General features: G+C 31.2%; 1 protein-coding gene across 1 annotated transcript in view; it reads left to right on the top strand.

The window, feature by feature from the left end:
* LOC129230369 (uncharacterized) overlaps window positions 1-18,961 on the top strand; it is a 42,082-nt gene extending 23,121 nt beyond the window's left edge. The window contains exons 5-9 of the mRNA XM_054864767.1: window positions 2,312-2,428; window positions 7,684-7,803; window positions 13,334-13,469; window positions 15,071-15,221; window positions 18,673-18,961. Coding sequence (XP_054720742.1) covers window positions 2,312-2,428; window positions 7,684-7,803; window positions 13,334-13,469; window positions 15,071-15,221; window positions 18,673-18,736 — 588 coding nt within the window. The 3' untranslated portion in view covers window positions 18,737-18,961. The remainder of the gene's footprint in view (window positions 1-2,311; window positions 2,429-7,683; window positions 7,804-13,333; window positions 13,470-15,070; window positions 15,222-18,672) is intronic.
* Window positions 18,962-20,931: the final 1,970 nt, after the last annotated feature.

Genomic DNA, 20,931 nt, shown 5'->3' with positions numbered 1-20,931 from the left:
ACTTTTGTAAAACAAATTGAAGTTTATATATGATTTTTTTTTTTTTAAATCCATCTACAATATTGAATACCATGTGAGAACTTTAGATCATTTTTACATCACAAAACAAGTGCGACAAAATAGAAATTAATTGTTAAAATATAAATGAAGAGAGGAGTACTATACAACAGGGTGAATAGAATTAGTTCTTAACTTTTTGCAGCTGCTTTTTTTTATGTAAAAATAATCAGATTTTTGCAATCTGATTTTTCTACTCTTTTAGTTTTGGAAGAATTTTTCATAATTTAACTAAACAGTACTCTTAAGTTAATTTTTTTTTATATCTACTGTTAGTGACGCTATTAGTCTGAAAGTAGAGGGTGAATCGGTTCAACCAGAAATATGTACTTTATTTTCAATCCTCCTCTTAAAATTGATAAAATTGCTGTCTTTTAAAATAAAAAAATGGGAAAATGTAGCATTTAGTGCATATAGATATACAGTCGGACCTCCATATATCGAAGTAGCAAATTGCCAGAAAAAAATTCGATATATAGAAATTTCGATACATGGAAACTATCTAATTTTATCATAAAAGTATCCTAAAACATTAAAATAAAAGCTAATTTTCGTGTATGAAACCCAATTTATAATTTATACGAGTATCAGATTAAATGAAAGTCAGTGATTAAAAATTTACAGAAATTACATTTTTACGCCAACAATACATCTTCATATTCTTCGGCAGTTCAACTTGATCGCAACATTAGGGATTTTTATTTTAACAATGAGATCGAGAGCAAAGTAAAAAATCAATTTACTTAACTTGAATGATTTTTACTGAAGCTAAGAAGACTAGAAATGATTATCAACAAACAAAAGGGATAATTTGAAATTGATTTTATAGTGTTAGTGGTTACAGCTAAGATTTGAAATAAACTTGAGGGAATGTAAGAACTTCAGAACGGAACAACGACTAAACTACACACCCTTCAACCCGAGATTTCTCATGAGTTCCGGAGCAAACTTAGTGAACGCTATTTTCTCCTCTAACCTTCATTTTTCATGAGACAAACATTCAAAAACGAAAAAAAAATCTACGAATGTTTCGAAAAAATTTCGATATATAGAGATTTTTTCGATATGTAGAAACAGTTTTTCTATATAATGAACATAGAAATTTTCTGAGATTTCGATATACAGAAAATTTCGATATATGGAGGTTCGACTGTAATTAAAAACCATATTGCTACATTTTTTTGGGAACCTTATTGACCAGGAGAATCAATATAATTTTAAAGTTTGTATTCATTAAAAAAAAAAAATGTCAAACTCATTAGCATTTATACGAATGTGTAATCCCACACGACTTAAAAAAAAAAAATGAAATAACAATTAATAACTACACAAAACAGATAAAGGTATTTACAAAAAAATGATTAATAAAGGGTAAACTTGAAATTTAAAGAGGAGATCCAAAAATTTAGCTCCAAATTAAGCTCTTTATTTATATTTTTTTGCTTTAAAAGTTGTTTCAAACTCTTCATTTGAGCTTTTAATACTTCTTTTAAAACAAGGATCAAGTTTATAATCATTTGGCATGCTGCTGCTAATTTTTTTTATGCTGAAAAAAAAATATAATATAAAATAAACAAATAAAAAATAACTTTTATTATCAGCCTAATTAACAAAAATATTCTATGCAAACAATAAACAATTTTAATTTTCTTCATTCACCCCTTTTTTATGACATCTAAAACTGGGAAATTAAAAAAATCACAATAAATAAATGAATGAATGAATATGTAAAATAAAAATCAATTTATGATCACTAATTCTAGTTAAATAAACCAGCACTGGTTTAACGTTAAAAAAATAGGAGAAGCAACAAAACAAAACACTCATAACTGTACCTTTACTAATTTAAATCTGGAGTTTTGGAGTGTCTGGGCTGACAGCTGTGAACCCAACAAAAGTTACTAACCGTACCCTAGAGCAGTGTTGTCACTTTTAGATAATTTTTTTTATATAAGTATTTTTATTTGGTTATCTTTGCACTGTCAAAATAATTTTGAACCTATTTTAATCTCTTGACGTTTTGTAATATTTTTAGGAATTTTCTCAAAAATGTGATTCTGTTTGCCCTGATAATTCTATTTACCCTTTTGTAACCTAATATATCTGTAGCCAGTAGGGTTTTTAAAAAGTGGCAAATTGTGCATTTTATTTTTATAGTCTGAAAGGTTAAAAGTCCTAAGTCAACTTTAGTCATTGAATGGAAAATGATTGTTTTACATGCTGATATATGTAATGGCATTATATTTTGTTACAGTTAAATAGCAGACAGCAAGAAGAAGAGATAGACGTGTTGTATGCCCAGTATTTGCAAGCTGCATTTCAGCTCAGTCAAGCAAAGTCTGATATGGAAAAGAACTCGAAATGTGCTTTAGTTAGTAGAGAAATTTTATTATCTTAGTAAAAAATTTTCAATTTCATGAACCTTTCTTTTTCTTGAAGCCATGCAAAGTTCGATGGATAATTTGTCTCAGTTATGTAGATAGAAAAAGATCTTAAAAATTATTTTTTTAAATATCAATTTGCAGATAAAAAATTTGTCTACGATGCTGGAACATTTTAATACTACCTTTTAAAAAAGTGCTTGTATGTCTAAAAATGTTGAAAATCTTTCATTTATTCGCCATTTAATGTCTTTTTTTTCCCAATCCCTAACACCAATCGTCACTTTAAGCAAAGCGTGACTGTATTTTCCCCCTTCTAACAGAAGTCCAGCCCGTAAGAAGACCATTTATTTTTCTTGAACTCACATTACAGAAACCCCAAGTATGCAATAATAATATTTTTAGAGCATGAGTGTATGCAGCTATTGTTGTGAATTGAGTATATGCAGTCACACCCCTTTATCCAGGGGTGCCCAGCTCCCCTAAGGGCAACGGTGCTCCCCCCTTAAAAATTTCAATTGCGCAGTCTGCACCATGACTAACCCAAGGTGAGCACCCCTGGTTTTTAGCGAAAATAAAGTGACAAATAAAAATATTGTGATTGCAGTTATTTCATTATAAAAAGTCAAACAATGCTCAGTAAATCAAGAAGGGGAATTAAAGCTATTATGTTACAGCCCAGAGATGGGCAGATTCGTATTCGTAAATCCGAATCCGAATTTGATTCACAATACTTTAACGTGTCAATCCGAATACGAAATTCGGATTCATACCTATGAATCCGAATCCAAATCTATTCAGATTCAGACCTATGAATCTAAATCTTTTCTGATTTACATCTGTGAATACGAATCCATTTGGATTCACACTTGGATTCACTGAAAAATTCAATTCAAAAGCCCAATATAAATAAATAAATGTCTGTCTGTTCCTCGCTACAGGTCGAGTTTTCGGTGTTAGTGAATTTCTGAAGAAAATTGACGATATTGTTATAGGTCCAAAAATTTTAAAAGTGGAATTCTACCAAAGTCATGTAAATTGAAACTTGATTTGTTTATATAATTTTACCACAGGTAATTTATCTCAATTTCACAACTTTAAAATATAATGAATATACAGTGATTGATGTTACAAAGGACCAAATTTGATTGTAAAAATTTGTTGATGTTACAGATACTTGAACCGTTGAAAATGCAGATTCTCTCTGAAACGTTTCATTTAAAAAAAAAGAACAAATATATTATGATGGAAGAAAACGGTTTTTTATTCAATAATACAAACATACATTTAATACTCCATCTCCAGAAAGAAGCATCGATCACAAAGATAATTATTTACTAATAGTTCTAACCAAATTTCTCACGAAGAAACAGAAAATGCGTAAAAGAAAGCTAGGTTGTATTTTGTATTTCGCATTTATTTTCAACTATCGCAACCGTTGACTACTGCGAAAAAGTTCTTGTTTGTACCAAAGAGTTCTATAATAGGGTAGAGGAACGACTCGTATACTGCTTCCATTGGCCGCCATGACCAAGCACGGAGATCGGTTTGAGAGAGATTAGAGTGGCAAGAACGGTAGTTTCGTTAAGAAACGTAATGAAAATTCAAGCTGCGATAAATGTCTCTTACTGCGTCAAATTGCTGATTTTTTTTCCTCAAATGCAATTTCAAATGGAAATAACGATGGAATCTGCTAGGAATTTTTGTCAAATAATTTGAGGTTAAATTGTATAAAAAGTTTTAATGAATGATGTATAAATGCACTGACAGAATACAGTGATTTTCAACAGATAAATCGGGAAATTTTGAATCACTATTTAAGAACACCAAAAAACTCTACATATTTTATTAAACAGATTATAAAATAATGTTTAAATTGTTGGATCTTACTTCATAACAGGGTTGATAAAAATCAGAATTTTTAAAAATATATATAAAAGCTCGAATTTTTTTATTTAAATCGGATTTTTTTTGATTTAAATAGAATTTTTGAAATTTAAATTTATTTAAATATAGTGATATTAACAAGTTAGAATGCCCAAGTTAGATGTTAAATTAGATAATCCTTTTCCTATATACGGTTAAAAATTCATAAAATCTAAGTTTGAGTAATTCAGAAATCAGTAAAAAATAATTACACATCAGAGCTTGATAAAATCTTGCTACAATATAAAGTCCCATATCTATATGGGTGTATTTTACAGACATTTTTTAACAATCAAAATAAATAACACCTTTTTTTTCCTAAGAAAAAAAGGAAATAATATGGAATTGCATAAACTGAGAAAGAATAAAAATAGCGTAGAACATTTAATTATTCCCCCCCCCCTTTTTTTTTGAAAAATAACACCTGAAATAAAATGCACGAAGAAAAAAAGAAAACCATATGCTTCTTGTATTTTAAATATTTTAATAAAACTCATCAAGGACTGAAAAGAAGACTGTTTTTTAGAATTCTTATCTTATAAAACGCATGCATTTTTTTTCTCACTGTTTTGACTTACTGTAAGTTGAGGAGGATTGTATGTTTATTTTTAGTGAATAAGTAAATAGCTTAACTAGGGTGGTTCAAAAATACATGTAAAAAAAGTTTCTAATAGATAACAGGACACTCCTCAATATTTTTAGACATGTAGATAGTAATATACCGGAAGAATTTTGATTTCTTATTTCAACTGAAAGAGTGTTTTCAACTTCCTCCCCCAAACATCGTAAGTATGGGGAGGGGCGTTAAAAATTACATTGAACTGAAATAACAATGCTACATATTATAATATACAAAAGCAATATGCATATACATTGCAAAAAAAAAATTATTTGCAAAACCACAGCTGGGGAAATTAAATGTTTCCAAATTTGTGACATTTTTCATGCTACGACTAATGTCAAATTGAGCACCTTATTAAAATTTGAGTAAGAAACTAAAACTTTTACAGCATAATACTATTAGTAAGTGTGAAAAAAAAAAAAAAAAAAAAAAAAAATAGAGTGTGTCCTGGTCTCAAGCAAAAAAAAGTTTTTTTGAACCACTCGAAGCTTGACTCTTAATAGGTACGTATCCAATTTAATTTATTATTTTTAATTTCATTGAAAGGTAATCTCGTTTCACATATATATATATATACTTTGCAAGTTTTTTCTTTTTTAATGTTAATTGCTACTATGATTTTTTTATATTTTTCTTCGGTTTAAATTACATTTATTTAATAACAATATGAATTTTTTTCGTTTTTTTTAGTAAGATTGCTTATTATTCCGAGGACAATTCTTTGAATTCGGAATGCGAACCTTTTCAGAAATTGCGATTTTCGCTTAGATCAGCACTAAGTGGTGATTTTTTCAAGCCGGTGAGTGATAATGCCGATGCTATTTCCCTAGAGAGAGCTTCTCATTAATCTATTCAAGCTTTATTTTTAAAATGTGATGCGAATGTTCCCTCAAAAACTAAAGAAGTTCAGGTGAACATTTTGAATACTTCGAATTTAATACGCCATTTACAGCGATACCACTCCACTGATACTGTAGAAGAATTCAAAGCTAGTCTTATATCTGCGAGGGAAGAATTCGTTATCACGAACCCCGTAGGGAAGTCCCTAACGGGAGAATGAACATTTTTTTTGTTTTATTTGTAAAGGGAAAAATGACAAATCTACACATTTATACCTTGTCTTGAAGGGACGTAGTAAGGCACATCCTGAAAGTAAAATACTTCGTTCGAATGGAAAACGTATGATTAATATGCTACTAGAGGTAAAAGTTCAAAACTGTCCCAAGTATGGGCACTTGACTCTACGAAAAATTAGCGAACATTTTTAGTGTTCATGACCATAAAATCATGATTTTTAACTTTTTATGGACTTCTAAGGACCTGGGTTCGTATTTGATTTGGGGCTCTAAATAGTAGGAAGTTCATTTTCGGGCCAATTACTTAGTTTGACGCCAATAAATATACATCCAAAAACTCGCTAACACCCAAAACTCGAACTGTAGCGAGGTACAAAGAAACATTTATTTATTTATAATGAACTTTTAAATTGAATTTTTCAGTGAATCCAAGTGTGAATCCAAATGGATTCGTATTCATAGATGTGAATCAGAAATGATTTGGATTCATAGGTCTGAATCCGAATAGATTCGGATTCATAGGTATGAATCCGAATTTCTTATTCGGATTCACACTAGCAAACATGAATCTATTCGAATTCACACTTGTGAATACGAATGTATTCGTATTCGGATTGACACGTTACGGTGCTATGAATCAAATTCGGATTTGGATTTACGAATACGAATCTGCCCATCTCTGTTACAGCCACATATTCGAGTTCACTACAAACAGGTACAACTGTCTGTCAATGTCTTGAAAGATTTACTTTTCTTCGTTAAGATTTAAAAGTGCTCAGTTACTAATTTAGAATTGCTTTTCTCTGATAATGTTTAAGTACAAGTTTCTGGCAATGAAATGTTTTCAACTTTCTTTTTGTTTCTTGATTTTCCATTTGTGTCTTTATTTGTATATTATTTTTCTTTTTAAAGCTGAACAAAGCAAAATATTTTCATTCAGACACACACGTGACTGACATTTCCTTTTTTTTTTTTTTTGTTTCAACTCTCTGAAGGAATTTGAAATGATTAATTTTTGTCTGAAGTTCAATCCGTCAGTTAAATACCTTTTTAAACAAACTCATTTATTTTATGTTTGTATGTACTCAATTTTTAATTATGACACAGATTAGAGATTACTGTTGCCTTTGAATCTTGATTTTCCTTTACTTAATTTTGCAACAATAAAATAGTTATGTTCTGCTTTTACAATTGGGTTGCCTTCGACGAAACTCACCGGTCGACCGGTAAGTAACTGGTTACTAACCGAAGTGTTCTATGATCAACCGGTTACCATTCTAAGCAGTTGATTGGTTGATTGGAGCACGTGATTATTAGCTGTCACGTGATTAACTAACCGGTCGCTCCCGGTCGAGCTCGTCGAACGCAACCTTGGAAAAACAGTTAAACACAACTCCTTAAAAAAGATTTCTGATAGAAAATAAATCAAAATAAAAAATGTCTTATATGTAAGGAGGGGGTGGGGGTGTTGTGTCGTATTCTATTTGCATAATATGTAAGATTCCAAAAATATCTAATATTTTTACTAAAGTAAATGTCTGAAAAAAATCTAGTGTTTTATACCTACCTATTCAGGTGTATTTTCTAGGTATTTAAGCTTTATTTATGTATATTTTTGTAGGAAAAGTATCACAAAATGTGGCGCTTGTCGCAAGTTTATCTGCATAATAGCCAAGCTGCACGCAAATGTTTGTCATTAGTTCAATGCCTACTGGAAACATATGAGCTTCTGAAAGAAAGAGTAAGTCAGCAAGGAGTTTTTTTTAAATATATATTTGTTAAAAGGTGCTGCAAAAAAAAAAAAAAAAAACGTCAAAGTTAGTGCATCATAGAATCAACCTGATTTCTTTTAAATATGTGTTCATTTCTTTTGTTCAGCACATTAACTTTATAATATATGTCTTAGTATTGTTTTTTGGACTTTTTACAATCTCAAGCAAAACTTCTGCTATTTTCGAGTTTTACAAGCAAGGAAAGCAGCAGTTCATTTGCTTAGCGTGCTTTGGAAACTGTCTGATGCAATATGTTGTTTTAAAGAGCTTGACAATGATGGTTAATGTCCAGGGCAGTGGCGGATCTAGCCTATCATTTTGGGAGGGGCTATCCAAAATTTTTGAACAAACTCTCGAGAAACATTATTAAAATAAATGATTCTAAAGAGAGAGTGAGGGTGTTTGGAATCCCCCCTTCCTTAATATTTTACCTTAGACGATCTAAAAATCTAATTTTAAGCTACTTTTGCATGTATTAGAGAAAGCGATGGAGGATTTGTGAGCTCTCCCTCCGAAAAATTTCGAAATTAAAGCCATAAATACGCAAATTTAGGCTCTCTTTGGTCTCGTGAGCAATACAACAGCATTTAGAGAGCGTCCAAGTGTCTAAAGTTGGAATCTAGATATGATGCAAACGAAGGAGTAAAATTTTGGAAATAATAATTCTTTTTCGAGGAGAGAGATATAATTTCTCTCCCAATTAAGGCTTAAATTTCTTTTAATGTAAAAAACATGTGTTAAATTTTATTATTTTCTCATAATATTTTCGATCTTTTTTTTCTTTAAAAAAAAAATCCTACAATCACAAGGCTTTGGGAGGGGCCATGGCCCCCATGTCCCCCCTCTAGATCCGCCCCTGGTCCAGGGAGTGTTCGTAAGTTGAGCACTTCCAAAAATTGTGGGGCAATCAAAAAGCAAGTTTAACAAAATCCGGGAATTTCCTTGAGAAAGCTTGCTCATGAAATTGGAATAAGTGACTAATAAGTGAGGCAAACGTCAAAAACGGAAATTGGATGAAAGCCGTACTAGTTCCTGAACATTCAGCTTCTCACTAAAGAAAGCAGGCTTGTGTGGCGCTAAAAAGGCCGCAAACTTTTGAGAGGAATGACGAGTCAGTGCTGGGAGAGATTCCTTTTCTGTGATGAGAAATTTTTTACTGTGTAGTAAGCTCATAACCAGGGCTGTGAAGTCAGAAGGAAAATGACCACTTTGGGAGTTTTGGAGCCTTCAAGTGTAACTCCAACCTCTTGACTGTTAGGAAATTCTTTTTAAATTTCCCAACATCTAATGTCCATACAGGGGCGGCATTTCAGCATTTTATTTGGGGGGTCGAGTTTCTTAAATATGTATTACCACAGTGTGGTACCAAACACACATAAGCTAACAGGAAGTGGTCATTAAATCAGTTTAATATAAATAAAAATTAGTGTTTAGAAAAAATTAAAATTTTGATTCATTTTCTAATAAGTTATCATGCAAAACATCTCGATACTAAAGTTTTTATAGCTTTTGGAAAAGTTTTAATGCATGATTTTTGGAATTCTAAAGAGCAGGGAATCGTGTTACTAATCAATCAGTGCCCAGTGTCGTGCTGTTTTGCCAGCACAGCTAAATAGAAAAGTTTTGTTTTTTTTTGCCCATTGTGCTCCGAAAACAACCCTCTGAGAAATAAAAAAATCTTTCTCTACTATCTGAGCTGATTGGAATAGTTAAAAAATAATTGAAGTAACTAAGTTATGTATGAAAACACTTTTTATATATTGCTCTTCAAAATCACCCAAGCAACTTCAAAAATTGTGAGGAGCTTAATTTTTCATCATTGAATAATCTAGTCTCGTCGGCAGTCGCAACTTAAATGAGATGTCATCTGCCTCCAGGTCTGTTATTCACTATTCCGGACTGACGAAACTGCGGTCTCCAGATGTGATAACTGGTCTGCCGGTATATTGCTTGTAATTTTTCTTGCCTCATGCTAAAATTTTACTCATAATTGAAACATTTTATTTTACGTTTTCAAAATCCAATCCAAATAATATAGAGCCAACCATACAGAAAAATGATTATCATCAAATCTTGTGTTAATTTCATTGGAAACTGAATCTTTTACTTCATACAAAATTTAAAAAATCACTGTTTAACTTCACAACATCATGTGGATTTTTGTCACTTTTTTTTTTCGCTTTTTTAAAATCGGCACGAAGGAAGAGTTTTTTTTTTTTTTAAGTTTCACGCTTGATTGAAATATACATCTATGTAAAATCAATTTTCAGTTTCAATTGTAGATTGAACTATGGTAGTATGGTGCACAACAGATCAATTGTAGATTGAACTGTGGCTTGAATACTCCAAAAATTAAGGGTAGCGGATTAAAGATGTTTTGATAGAGTAAAGCATTTTTCAAAAACTTTCCTCTATACAAACAAATTGAATAAAAATTCAAACGAAGTCATACATGCTAAAAGGCATGAGCTTTTTCACCATTGAAACAATCGTTTTACAAAAATTCTTCCAGTCGTCAAAACACTGCTTTGAAGCTATAGAGAAATGTTTTTACATAGTTTTAACTTTTGAATACCATCTTGTGTCACTCCAAGATTGCATAATTATAGAACCCCATAAAAAGGTATTTGTTGAGATGTTTTTATTGATTCAATAATCAAATGCATTTTTAAGAAGTTTCTATGAAAGCATTGAGCAGCTGAAACGTGTTTCTAGCAGAAGAAAGCGATGACCACTCATGAAATATACACTTTAAAAGTGAGCGTAAAAGTGAATGTAAAATATCAAGAATTTTCTTGTGAAAACCACGCAGCCATATCACTTTGCACGAGCCTCTCATATTGGACATACCATCGTTACACTGGGCACACAAGTATGAAATATTTAGCCTATATGAGGAAATGTCTTCTTCAGTTGAAATTAACCATGTTTCTCTATCAGTTTTCTATGTTCTGAAAATGCTTGATGAATTTCTAAATCTACTTCCAAATAACGAAAAACACTTTTTCTAGTCTGAGAATGTGTCGAGTTTCATCAAATAGTTACTGAGAACCAGCGAGATTTTTTTAAGGAACATTATTTCCAACTTTCATAAATTGGATTCACCCATTTACTATCATTCTGCTCAAAACATTTGGGGGTGCGACCGCCCCCTCTTGACCCCCCTATTTGCCGCCCCTGTGTCCATATAACAATCTTGAAAGAAAACTAACTAAGTGTAAAAAACTCATAGTTTATTTGAAAACTAAACAAAACTATTACAAACATAACTATTTATAAATGTAACTGAAAGGCATAGCCAATGACAATTAACAAAAAAAAAACAGCTTCCCTATCAACATCTATCGATTCACTCAAAGCTAAAAACTACAAGCTCAGTCATTCCTCCAAAACATGCGTCTTATACACTCTAATTCGGCATGTGCCAATCGCTGATTAGCGATGATGTAAACCGCCTCATCCAGCGCCCAGTCGGCGTGCACAGAATGTAATTGCATCAGAATTGTCCTTCTCAAAGAGCCAACATTGACCACAAAATCAGTCCGACTCTGACTCTGCATCACTGGCAGAATCCCGAACTCTGAGAGAAATGGACTGTCTCCAACTATTGGAATTTTAAGCCTTTACTCCTGACTCCAACTCCTCTACCCCAAAACTAGTGCAACTCTGAGTCTGCTTGGGTTTGAGGTTCTCATAACCCAAGAATAATAGAAACTGGTCTGTAGAAACTGCAAGCAGCTCAGAAATTGCTGAACATTGCCAAAATCCAAAGTTGGTCATGATCAGAGGCAGAATTTGTGCAAGTAGCAAAACATCTCTGGTTTTTCTGGATGAGGCATTAAAATTAATCACAAAAGTGTACCAACAGAACATTCTAGTAGCTGCTGTACTTCTGTGGGTCCAAAACTGCTTCTGCAATGTAAACTAGATGTTTTAACGAGACTCTTCATCAGCTCATAGCACCAAAAAGACACGAGTGGGGCAAGACTCATTCTACTGGACACAATGTCATCCACGGAATGACCACCCAATTTGCAAAATCTCAACCCTATGGATTACAGTGCATAGTCCGTTTAGTACATTAAGACCTGCACTAAACCACACAAAAGTTTGGGTGCTCTGAAGCAATTGCTTCAGCAGGAATCAGATAGAATAAAAGCAGAAGGCATGCAACCCGTTGCTGAAAATTTCAATGAGGAATTTTGCTTCTTCCTCACTAAGAAAGATAGCCAATTTATAAGCAATTTATTTATTAGCAAAAATCTATTCTTATTATTATGTGCTGAATTTTATTAATGAATTATTTTTTATTGAAATATATTTAAAAATTATTGGCCAGGTTTTTTCCCCCTCGCTCTATATTTTGCTTTCCAGCTTTTGTTTTATTAATTGTTTTGAAGTTCTATGTAGTACAATTGGAAATCCTTCTGATGTAATTATTATGCATGCAAAATAATGTGTGTCCTCTCTGTTAGTCATCCAGGATAAATAACTAGCAGAGGACCAGGATGAATGAGCACTTGCTTGTCTGTCTAACTCTTTTGTTCTACTGGGAGACTCAAGGTCAAATGGCTTGAGCAGTCATGGACTAACTAACTAATCTATGTTTGTGTGTAGCGTAGTATTTGAAGAAAAAAACTAAAACCAAATCCAAAACCAGCTTAGGGTTTAAATGCATATTGATTATTATCTGAAGAGAAAGGAGGCTGTTAACAATTAGACTAATGCAAGTAAAGAGGAAATTTTTCAAATGAATTCTGTGGAAGTAAACCAAAATTTCTCACTGAACATTCATATTTAAAAGAAATATCAAATAAAATCCATAATAAGTATAATAAAATAGCAGTTATTGTTAATAGTCATTTATCAGCAGTTATTCTCTTATCAGCTAATTCATTTACCTTGCAGCATTTATAACTTTTTCAGTTTCATTGTACTCTTTTGTTATTAATAGTATTAATATTCTTATTTAGCCTATACTTGTACAAAGAAAATGATTTACAGTATCTTAATAATTCAGTTACTTTTTATAAAACAGTATGGATCAAAGAAATCAGTTGGGTGCTAGTCCACCTTCCTAGTGCAATAAAAATTGTTAACAGACTTATAAAAACTGAGAAGAAATTAGAATAGTATCTTTGATAAAGTTGCTGAATTCAGAAGTTTCATAATATAGTCGAGTCCGCTTATTAAAATATTGGTTAAAAGAGTATATCGCTTAATATAATACATTTTTAATGTACCAAACCAATGTAATGTGTTATTTTGATCCCTATTAATGGAATATCTCACTTGTTACACTATTTTTTGTGGCCAAATGGCTATTCCATTAAAATTCCTTAATTCAACTGTAGTTTAGATTCCGGTGCCGGCTGAGCCTGGCTCATCTCTAAGGGGCTCTCAATACCTCAAATATATCTGTTTATTTGTTCATTTCTATGCAGTATTGTCAAGTGTAATATAATTTGAAAATAATTAAAATTGAATGTTTGTATTCAGGAAAAAGTACTCAAATCTGTTGTTGACATTCTTCCCACACTAAGGAGTCAGTATGAGAAGATAGCTACAGCTGTTGATTCTGTCAGACATCAGTTACTAGTCAAGAATGTTTGTTTACCAAGTTCTGATTGTGAAGGTATTGATGATTATTTATGAGTAAGATCTCTTAATTTGTGAAAGAAAATGTCTTGTAATGATGTTTAAGAATATTAACTTGCACTCATTTTGTTCAACAAAACCTCTTCCTGTATATCCCTCAAAAGCAGAATCCGATTAACCTCTGAAATTAGGGTTAGCTCAGTCTCATTTTGGGGCCACCCACTTTTTGTTTCATAAAATCTTTCTAAATATTCTATGCACATTGATACAACACTGACTAATACTAAGTGGGCCAGCAGAATTCTGATTTAAGTTTATTCCAGCTTACAGAATGACAGAAATTTTGTTTATTACATACGTTGCCTTTGAATTCTTAACAAATATAGACATATTTGACTTTATAAAGGAAATTAAATGTTATAAAAGTACATTGTAACAGAGTTGAAAATATAATCCCTCATTTAAAAATATAGCTTGTGACCACATTTTATCAAATGTGTTTTCATTTTCTATAATTGTTTTAATTCTTTCAAACATTTTTATTTAGCAAGCACGTACTAATTTTTGCAATTTCTTGGAAAAGCACTGTTAAAAACAGAAACTGGAAGTGTTAAGCATAATTTTACACTCATATTTGGGCCCCTTAAAAATTCTGAAAGGAAGCTCCAGCTTCCCGAGCCTTTTGGGTAATCAGGTCCTACTCAAAAGGGTCAGTAATTCGCTGAAATGAATGTTTCTAAGAAATGCTAGGGAATACTATTGCCTTCTTTTAATTATCAGTAGGTAATTAAATAAATCATCTGAAGGTTTCTCTACTTTTCGTAAGTAGTAACAGTTATTCTTATATTCAGCAGATATTATCCAATTGTTACTTGTCACTTCAGTGTTAAGTTCCCAGCTATTTATTTATGTATAATTCTTTCATGTGTTAAAGTTTTTTTTTTTTAATGCAAAAAATATTGCTCTATTTGTCTGTAATTTGTAGTGATATTTGAGAAGTAGAAATCCTGTTTATTTTAATGGCAGCTTTAAAGAATTCATTTCATACCAATTCTTAACCATTGAAATTTTATAACTGTAATCTGATGCAGAACATGACCATCAATTTCAGTTTGAGTTATTCCATATCAAAAAAAAAAAAAAAATGACCACCTGAAATTTTCATGAGACTTTCAAAGATCTTATTTTTTGATATCTTAAATGTAAGCATTAAAAACTATCATTCATAATTGAGAGGTACATTAGAAAAAAAAATGTTAAAAAGTCCTTTTTTAGTTGTCGGCCGTGCATTAATATATTTGACTGAAATTTTATGGGAGCTACAGATTTGTACAATCGCTCATTTTACAGACTAGTAGTCTTAGCCAATAAATTTCACAAATCTCATTTTGAATCAGCATTACCTGAGTATTGTATTTTTTTAGTGCAAAATATAAGTTTAGGTTCTTTTTTTTTTGTTTGTGTGTATATTTTCAGACTTTTTGTACATATTCCACATTCATCCCTCTATTAGTTTTGTAGATTTGTTTTAGTTGAATACTACCATCATATGACTCATCTTTTCAAAATAATACTTGATACATGAACACTACAGTTAATGTGTTAATTAAATAACTTTTATTTTCTTTCATCACCTAGGGGAACAACTGACCCACTGCTTAAATGAAGTTTGTAATTTACTAAGCGAGCTTATGTCCTCGATGCATTCCATTGATGAAATAAACTCTTGTGCCATCAATCTCGCCTCTTTTGCTTCCAATGGAGAATCTTTAGTTCCAGAAATTGAAAGGTAAAATGCAAATAAATGTACAAACAATGATTTTGCACAGGGCCGGCTTTAGTAGATTTGTCGCCCCCAAGTGATGTTGGCAAGTGCCATCCCCTTTTCTTAATAATATATATATTGAATCACCAACCATACTCTCCATACTCTTTCTTCTTTTTTCTTTTTTGCCGCTTCACATTTTGCTATCATGAAATTTGCCACCCTAGGTGTACAGGTCACTTACCCCCGGAGCCTGGCCTGATTTTGCATGAACATAATGTCCTTTGCTTTTCATTCATCTTTAATTTTATTCTTTTTTATTAATTGTATGTATTTTGACATTGAAATATAATCCCAGTAAAAGCCCATTATTTGAACTCCAAGGAACCGTTAAAATATTTCGTTGTTACGGAATTGTCATAAAACTTTCTTTTTTGTTATAAAAGTTTTAATTCGCTTAGCTACTTTCTAATATAATTAAATCTGCAACATTTATTGTTAGTAACAATCTAAAATATAACTAAAGACATCATTTACTCTGAAAAATCAATGAGAAAAATATTAAACACTGACCTTTTATTCATTGGTCGTCTTCTCAAAATGTGCTGTTTTTCTTTGTACGAGAGACTTGGTCCCAGAGGACATTATAAAAGATTCTAATTCATTAACGTCACTTATACTACCCACAAGAAAAGTTGAAAGCTTGCTGACCGTTTGCACACTGGCTTTTGTTGTCGCACATCATTTTACATTTCAGCATGAGTGGATATCCATCTTAAATGGTTCTGTTTCAAAAGCACCAACGGAGTTTTCATGTTACGACACGTGAAAGTCATTTTTTAATTTCCAAAATCAATGTTAAGTAAAAAATATTCAAATTAAGGTTGAGAAAACATTTTGTTGTAACGAATTTTTTAATAAATTTATTTCATTGAAACCAGAATTTTTATACATTATCTTAATGGCATTTCAAACGGGACCGAATGTTTTGTTCATTGTTATGGATATTTGGTTGCATCAGTATTTGTAGTAACAGGATTTTACTGTATTTAGTTAAATGAATTTTCACATAGGAGAGCAAACTTTATGTAAATTTTGTTTTTCCTTTCTCATTGAAATTTTAAATCTTAACATACTTCAGTGTTCTACACTAATATTAGTTTCATGGAGTTTAGTTTGTAATTTTCAATGCTAGTTGAGTTATGAGGTTAGTAACTTCAAAACTATTTTTTTCCTTAAAAAATCAATATTTTCTGTTGCATTAAATTTTATAAATTTTAACATATTTCACTATTACACACAAGTATAATTTTCATTGTTTTTAATATCATAGCAAAATATTCTTTCAATAATTCCGAAAATCGTAAAATAACTCTACGCAATATGAGACTAAGCATAATGATTTGCATAAGCACAAAAGAGAAAGGCATATCTGTACTTCTTATCAAAATTGAGTTGTGGTCATTGAGCGATTCTTTATCACATATTTTACCTAAATACCATGTTTTATGGTCATTTGTGAATGGGAAATATATTTTTTTTAAATTATGAGAAAGTTGTATTTGTATCAAATACATGGAGCACACAACTTTAAACGGCAATTTCTCATTTTGAACTCAGATACAGATCCAACTTTTGCGCTTAGGGGCCATTCATTAATTACATAAGGATGATTTTGGCAATTTTTGACCCCCCTCCTCCCATGTAAGGGTACGTAAGATTTCTCACCCCCCCCCCCTATTCTTACGTAAGATTCTATTTCTTTTTTCAAAATAAAATAACAAATCTTGTAATCGTTACATCACTGGAATCATCATTAAATTCACATTATTTAATTTAACCTTTTGCGAAAAGAAATATTTACTGAAAAGTTAGAATCTAGACTGACTGTTTTTCGACATTTTTTTGCTTTGATGTAATATTAATTAAAAATAAAACATGCCATACACAGTGCGATTTTTTATTATATTTTACACTGTTCATTCCTTGTAAAACAAATGAAAAACATCTTATCTTAACACGTTTCTTACCTTCCAGATGCAAATGGAACATAATCTCTGCCAGATCACTTGACGGCACAATTTCTAATGTAAAATACCGACATGGAAAATATTATGTAAGAATGAGTTTGTCCCCCCCCCCTCCAAGTAAAGATACATAGAGATTTTTCCAACCCCCCCCCCCAGGACCCTTACGTAATTAATGAATGACCCCTTAGCATGGCAGTATAGGCAGGCTTTCCAGACATGCCGGTTTGACCGGGACAGGCTCAGGTTTTCATACAAAATCCCGGTGTCCCATGCGGTTTACTTCACCTCCTTGTAAAAGATAAATATCTTTAGACTTTTTTGGTCATCTGTAATTAAATTTAAGTGTGAAGAAATATTTCAAATTTTAACATTGTCATTTCTGTACCTCAGAGCCAGACTGACATAAGTTCAAAAATTGCGATTTTCTGTTTATTGCTGCATTGTCTGTAGAATCATAGTCCACATCAAGCCATGCAAATGTAATTCTAAAAAAAAAATCCTCTGCAATTATTTACCAGTGTTAAAAGAGTGTTACCAGTGTTAAGTCCTGTCCTTTGCAAGCTCTAGGCAAATGGTTTTCCTATCTCCTGTAAAGTAAAGCGATCATGTGACTTACGTTAGTCTGGCTCTGAGGACAGATTTTATCATTGACTTGCAAAATTAATATCAGGTTTGCCAAAGAGGATTTTTACAAAAAAATTAAAAAAAAAAAAAGACTTTCTAAAATGTTCCTAGCTAATGCAAAGAACATGTAAATATTATTCAAATTATTTATTCCTCATTCAAAGTTTTTCTTCTTACTAAAGTAATTTAAAAATATTAATGTGTGGGAAATAAAATTTTTAAATGCATCTGTTTGCATCATGTATTATTTATTACCCCTGGTTTAGGCTCATAATCAATAACCATTTATTCATAGCAGTGAGAATGAACTACCATCTAAGACACTCTAAAAAAGCAATCGGGGGTGTGTACCCTTTTGAATACTTCCTACATTAACCCATTCATGCCGGTTGGTACAAAAATATACCAACCGGGAAAAAAATTATAATATATAGACATAAAATAAATAAATACTAATAAAATTATCACAGTTTATTGTTTTTTTCGAAACCGGCATTAATGGGTTAAGGAGTGGGGGGAAGTATTCTGGTGTTAAACATTGTGGCTGAACATTTCAGAAATCTGGCAAGCCAATCTATAGGTTGCATTAATAATAGGCTGAATTTCAAATATATTTTGAAGTACTTTTATTTATTTTTACTCAACTTCTTTAGTATTGTAGTTTAGTTTTTTAGATTTTATGAAATTCACCTAAAAGCAAGAAAAACATTTAATTCCTCTTAAAATTAATATGATTTAAAATTTAAAAAAATTCAAAGTGTTATAGTCTTAATGTATAAAAGCTGTGTTCTAACTTGCCTTTTTTGTTTATGGTATTTCAGATGCCTAAATGTTCTTGAAAAACTAAGGCAACTCCTTCTTTGCAAAGCCGCTTTTGTTCTATGAAATTTGGGATTTGATATTGGACAAATCATAGTGCTTGTAAATAAGATATATATTTATATTATGTTTCTTATCGCCATGATTGTAAATAAGAATTTGTCTGTACACCATGCTGTAAATAGTATTTATTGTTAGAGAGAAAATTTTATGTGTTGTATTTTTGTGAAAATTTTGTAAATATTTTTTGATAAAGCTTTCAATCTTTGTGCATTTTTAACTCTTATATTTTATGCAAATATATTTTTTCAAAAAAATTTTTATTAAGCTTGATTTATACAAATATATTTTTTATGTATTTAGTAATATAAAAAAAGCCATGCAGTTAATGATAAAACTTTCAATTTTTATAATATGCACTAGCTGAAACAATTTTGTTGAGTTACAGATTATAATGCAGAATTTTCTTAAAGTATTAAAACTGTATTTATTAGTATTGAATCTTTTCAATGTTGTTAATGATAAATTGCTTAAACGTTTGAAGATTGAATATTGTTGTTCAATTAAAGTTATTCAAAAATGTTTTTTTGTTTTTAATTAATTTTTGATGTACAAGCTAATTATAAAACTATAACTGATATAGTAAGTTTTGTGAAATAAACTTTAAGTGTGTAAACTAAAAAGATTAATACTAACTCTAATATTTTATCAACAGTTTTGATTATTTATTTTCTCAAAAATGAGTTATTGAAATTGTAAGGAATATTTTGTAATAATAAAGTCTGATGAATACATCACATGAGGTTTTGATGTTGTTATTAAAATAAATATTTTTAAAACTGAAATGAGTATTGTTGAAAGAAAAAACAGAATTGAAAATCTTTCTTAATTATAAAATTTCTATGCCTCCCTTGCCCATATAATAGATTGTTTGTGCTTCACTAAAGATGCGATCCTCCGGGATCATAATCTAATAAATTCAAAAAGTGTTATTTACATTTTTATGCAACAAGCTCTAAGCAATTTTATACTGTAAAAGTAAAGCTATTTAACAAAATAAAATAGCTGTTTAATGTAATTTGCGTTATTATATTGCTATTAATTTTAAAACAAACTTATTTTATGAAGCAAATTGCAATCGAATACATTTCGCAAAAGATTTGTGTACATTTGTATTCTTGCATTTAATAACTACTTGATGAAATCTTGTTATAATTTATAAAATAAATATTTGAAATTAAAAAATATACATACAGTATAACCCTTATTTAACGATTGTCAAGGGGCTGGAAAAATTATCGTTAAATCAAGGATATTGTTAAATTGAGGAGCATAGACATTCAATGCTGTCAAATCCGGACTGGTGACACATATCATTAAATCAAGGAATACCATACATATTTAGAACCATATAATGCCACAAGAAGTTTCACGTTAAGTCCAATTATACAGGTAGTTATCAAAATAATGGAAACACCTGTGAATAAAAGCGACATTTTTGAATGCTCTTTGTAAGTAATAAAGAATAAAACTAGATATTTATTTTTTTTATAAATAGCAATGTATATCATCTGGTAGTATTTGGTAGTTTAACGGAAGTTCTGGAAGTCTTGGATTTTTTTCAAGCGCGTGAACTGTCAAACCTCAATTTTTTAAAGAGACCAAATTGTTGGAGCGCATCTACGAGGCGTATCCGGAAAGTAAGTACCGTTTTGAAAAAAAAAGCTATATTTTTTTTTTTTTTTTAAGATTATTTAATGTTTACATGAAAGATCATACCTTAAATTATTTTTCAACATAGTTTCCACCATTGTTGAGGCACTTGTCGTAGCGGCTCACCAGCTTATTTATACTTGCCTCAAAGAAACTTGCCGCCAATGAAGAGAGCCATAAATTTACAGCGTTTTTTGCGTCGTCATCACAAGCAAAGCGCCTACCTCCAAGTTCTCGTTTCATGTGCAGGAACAAGTGGAAATCAGACGGTGCCAAGTCTGGGCTTTACGGCGGGCGATTAAACTGCTCCCAACCGAACTGTTCAATTAGTCTTTGAGTGTCACGAGCAGTATGGGGCCGAGCATTGTCATGCAGCAACACAATTCCTTCACTGAGCATTCCTCTACGTTTGCATTCAAAAACCGGACCACAGAACGAATTTCGCAGTCGGCGGGATCATAGATTTTTTTAAATATTATATACGGCCACAGTAAACGCAAAACACAAGACAAATCAACCGTAATGGCGCGAGTTTGTAGCCGATGAAC

Source organism: Uloborus diversus, chromosome 9, assembly GCF_026930045.1.
Source record: "Uloborus diversus isolate 005 chromosome 9, Udiv.v.3.1, whole genome shotgun sequence".
Lineage (NCBI taxonomy): Eukaryota > Metazoa > Arthropoda > Arachnida > Araneae > Uloboridae > Uloborus > Uloborus diversus.
The sequence above is the reverse complement of the archived record's forward strand: the minus strand, read 5'-3'. Positions and strand labels throughout refer to the sequence as shown.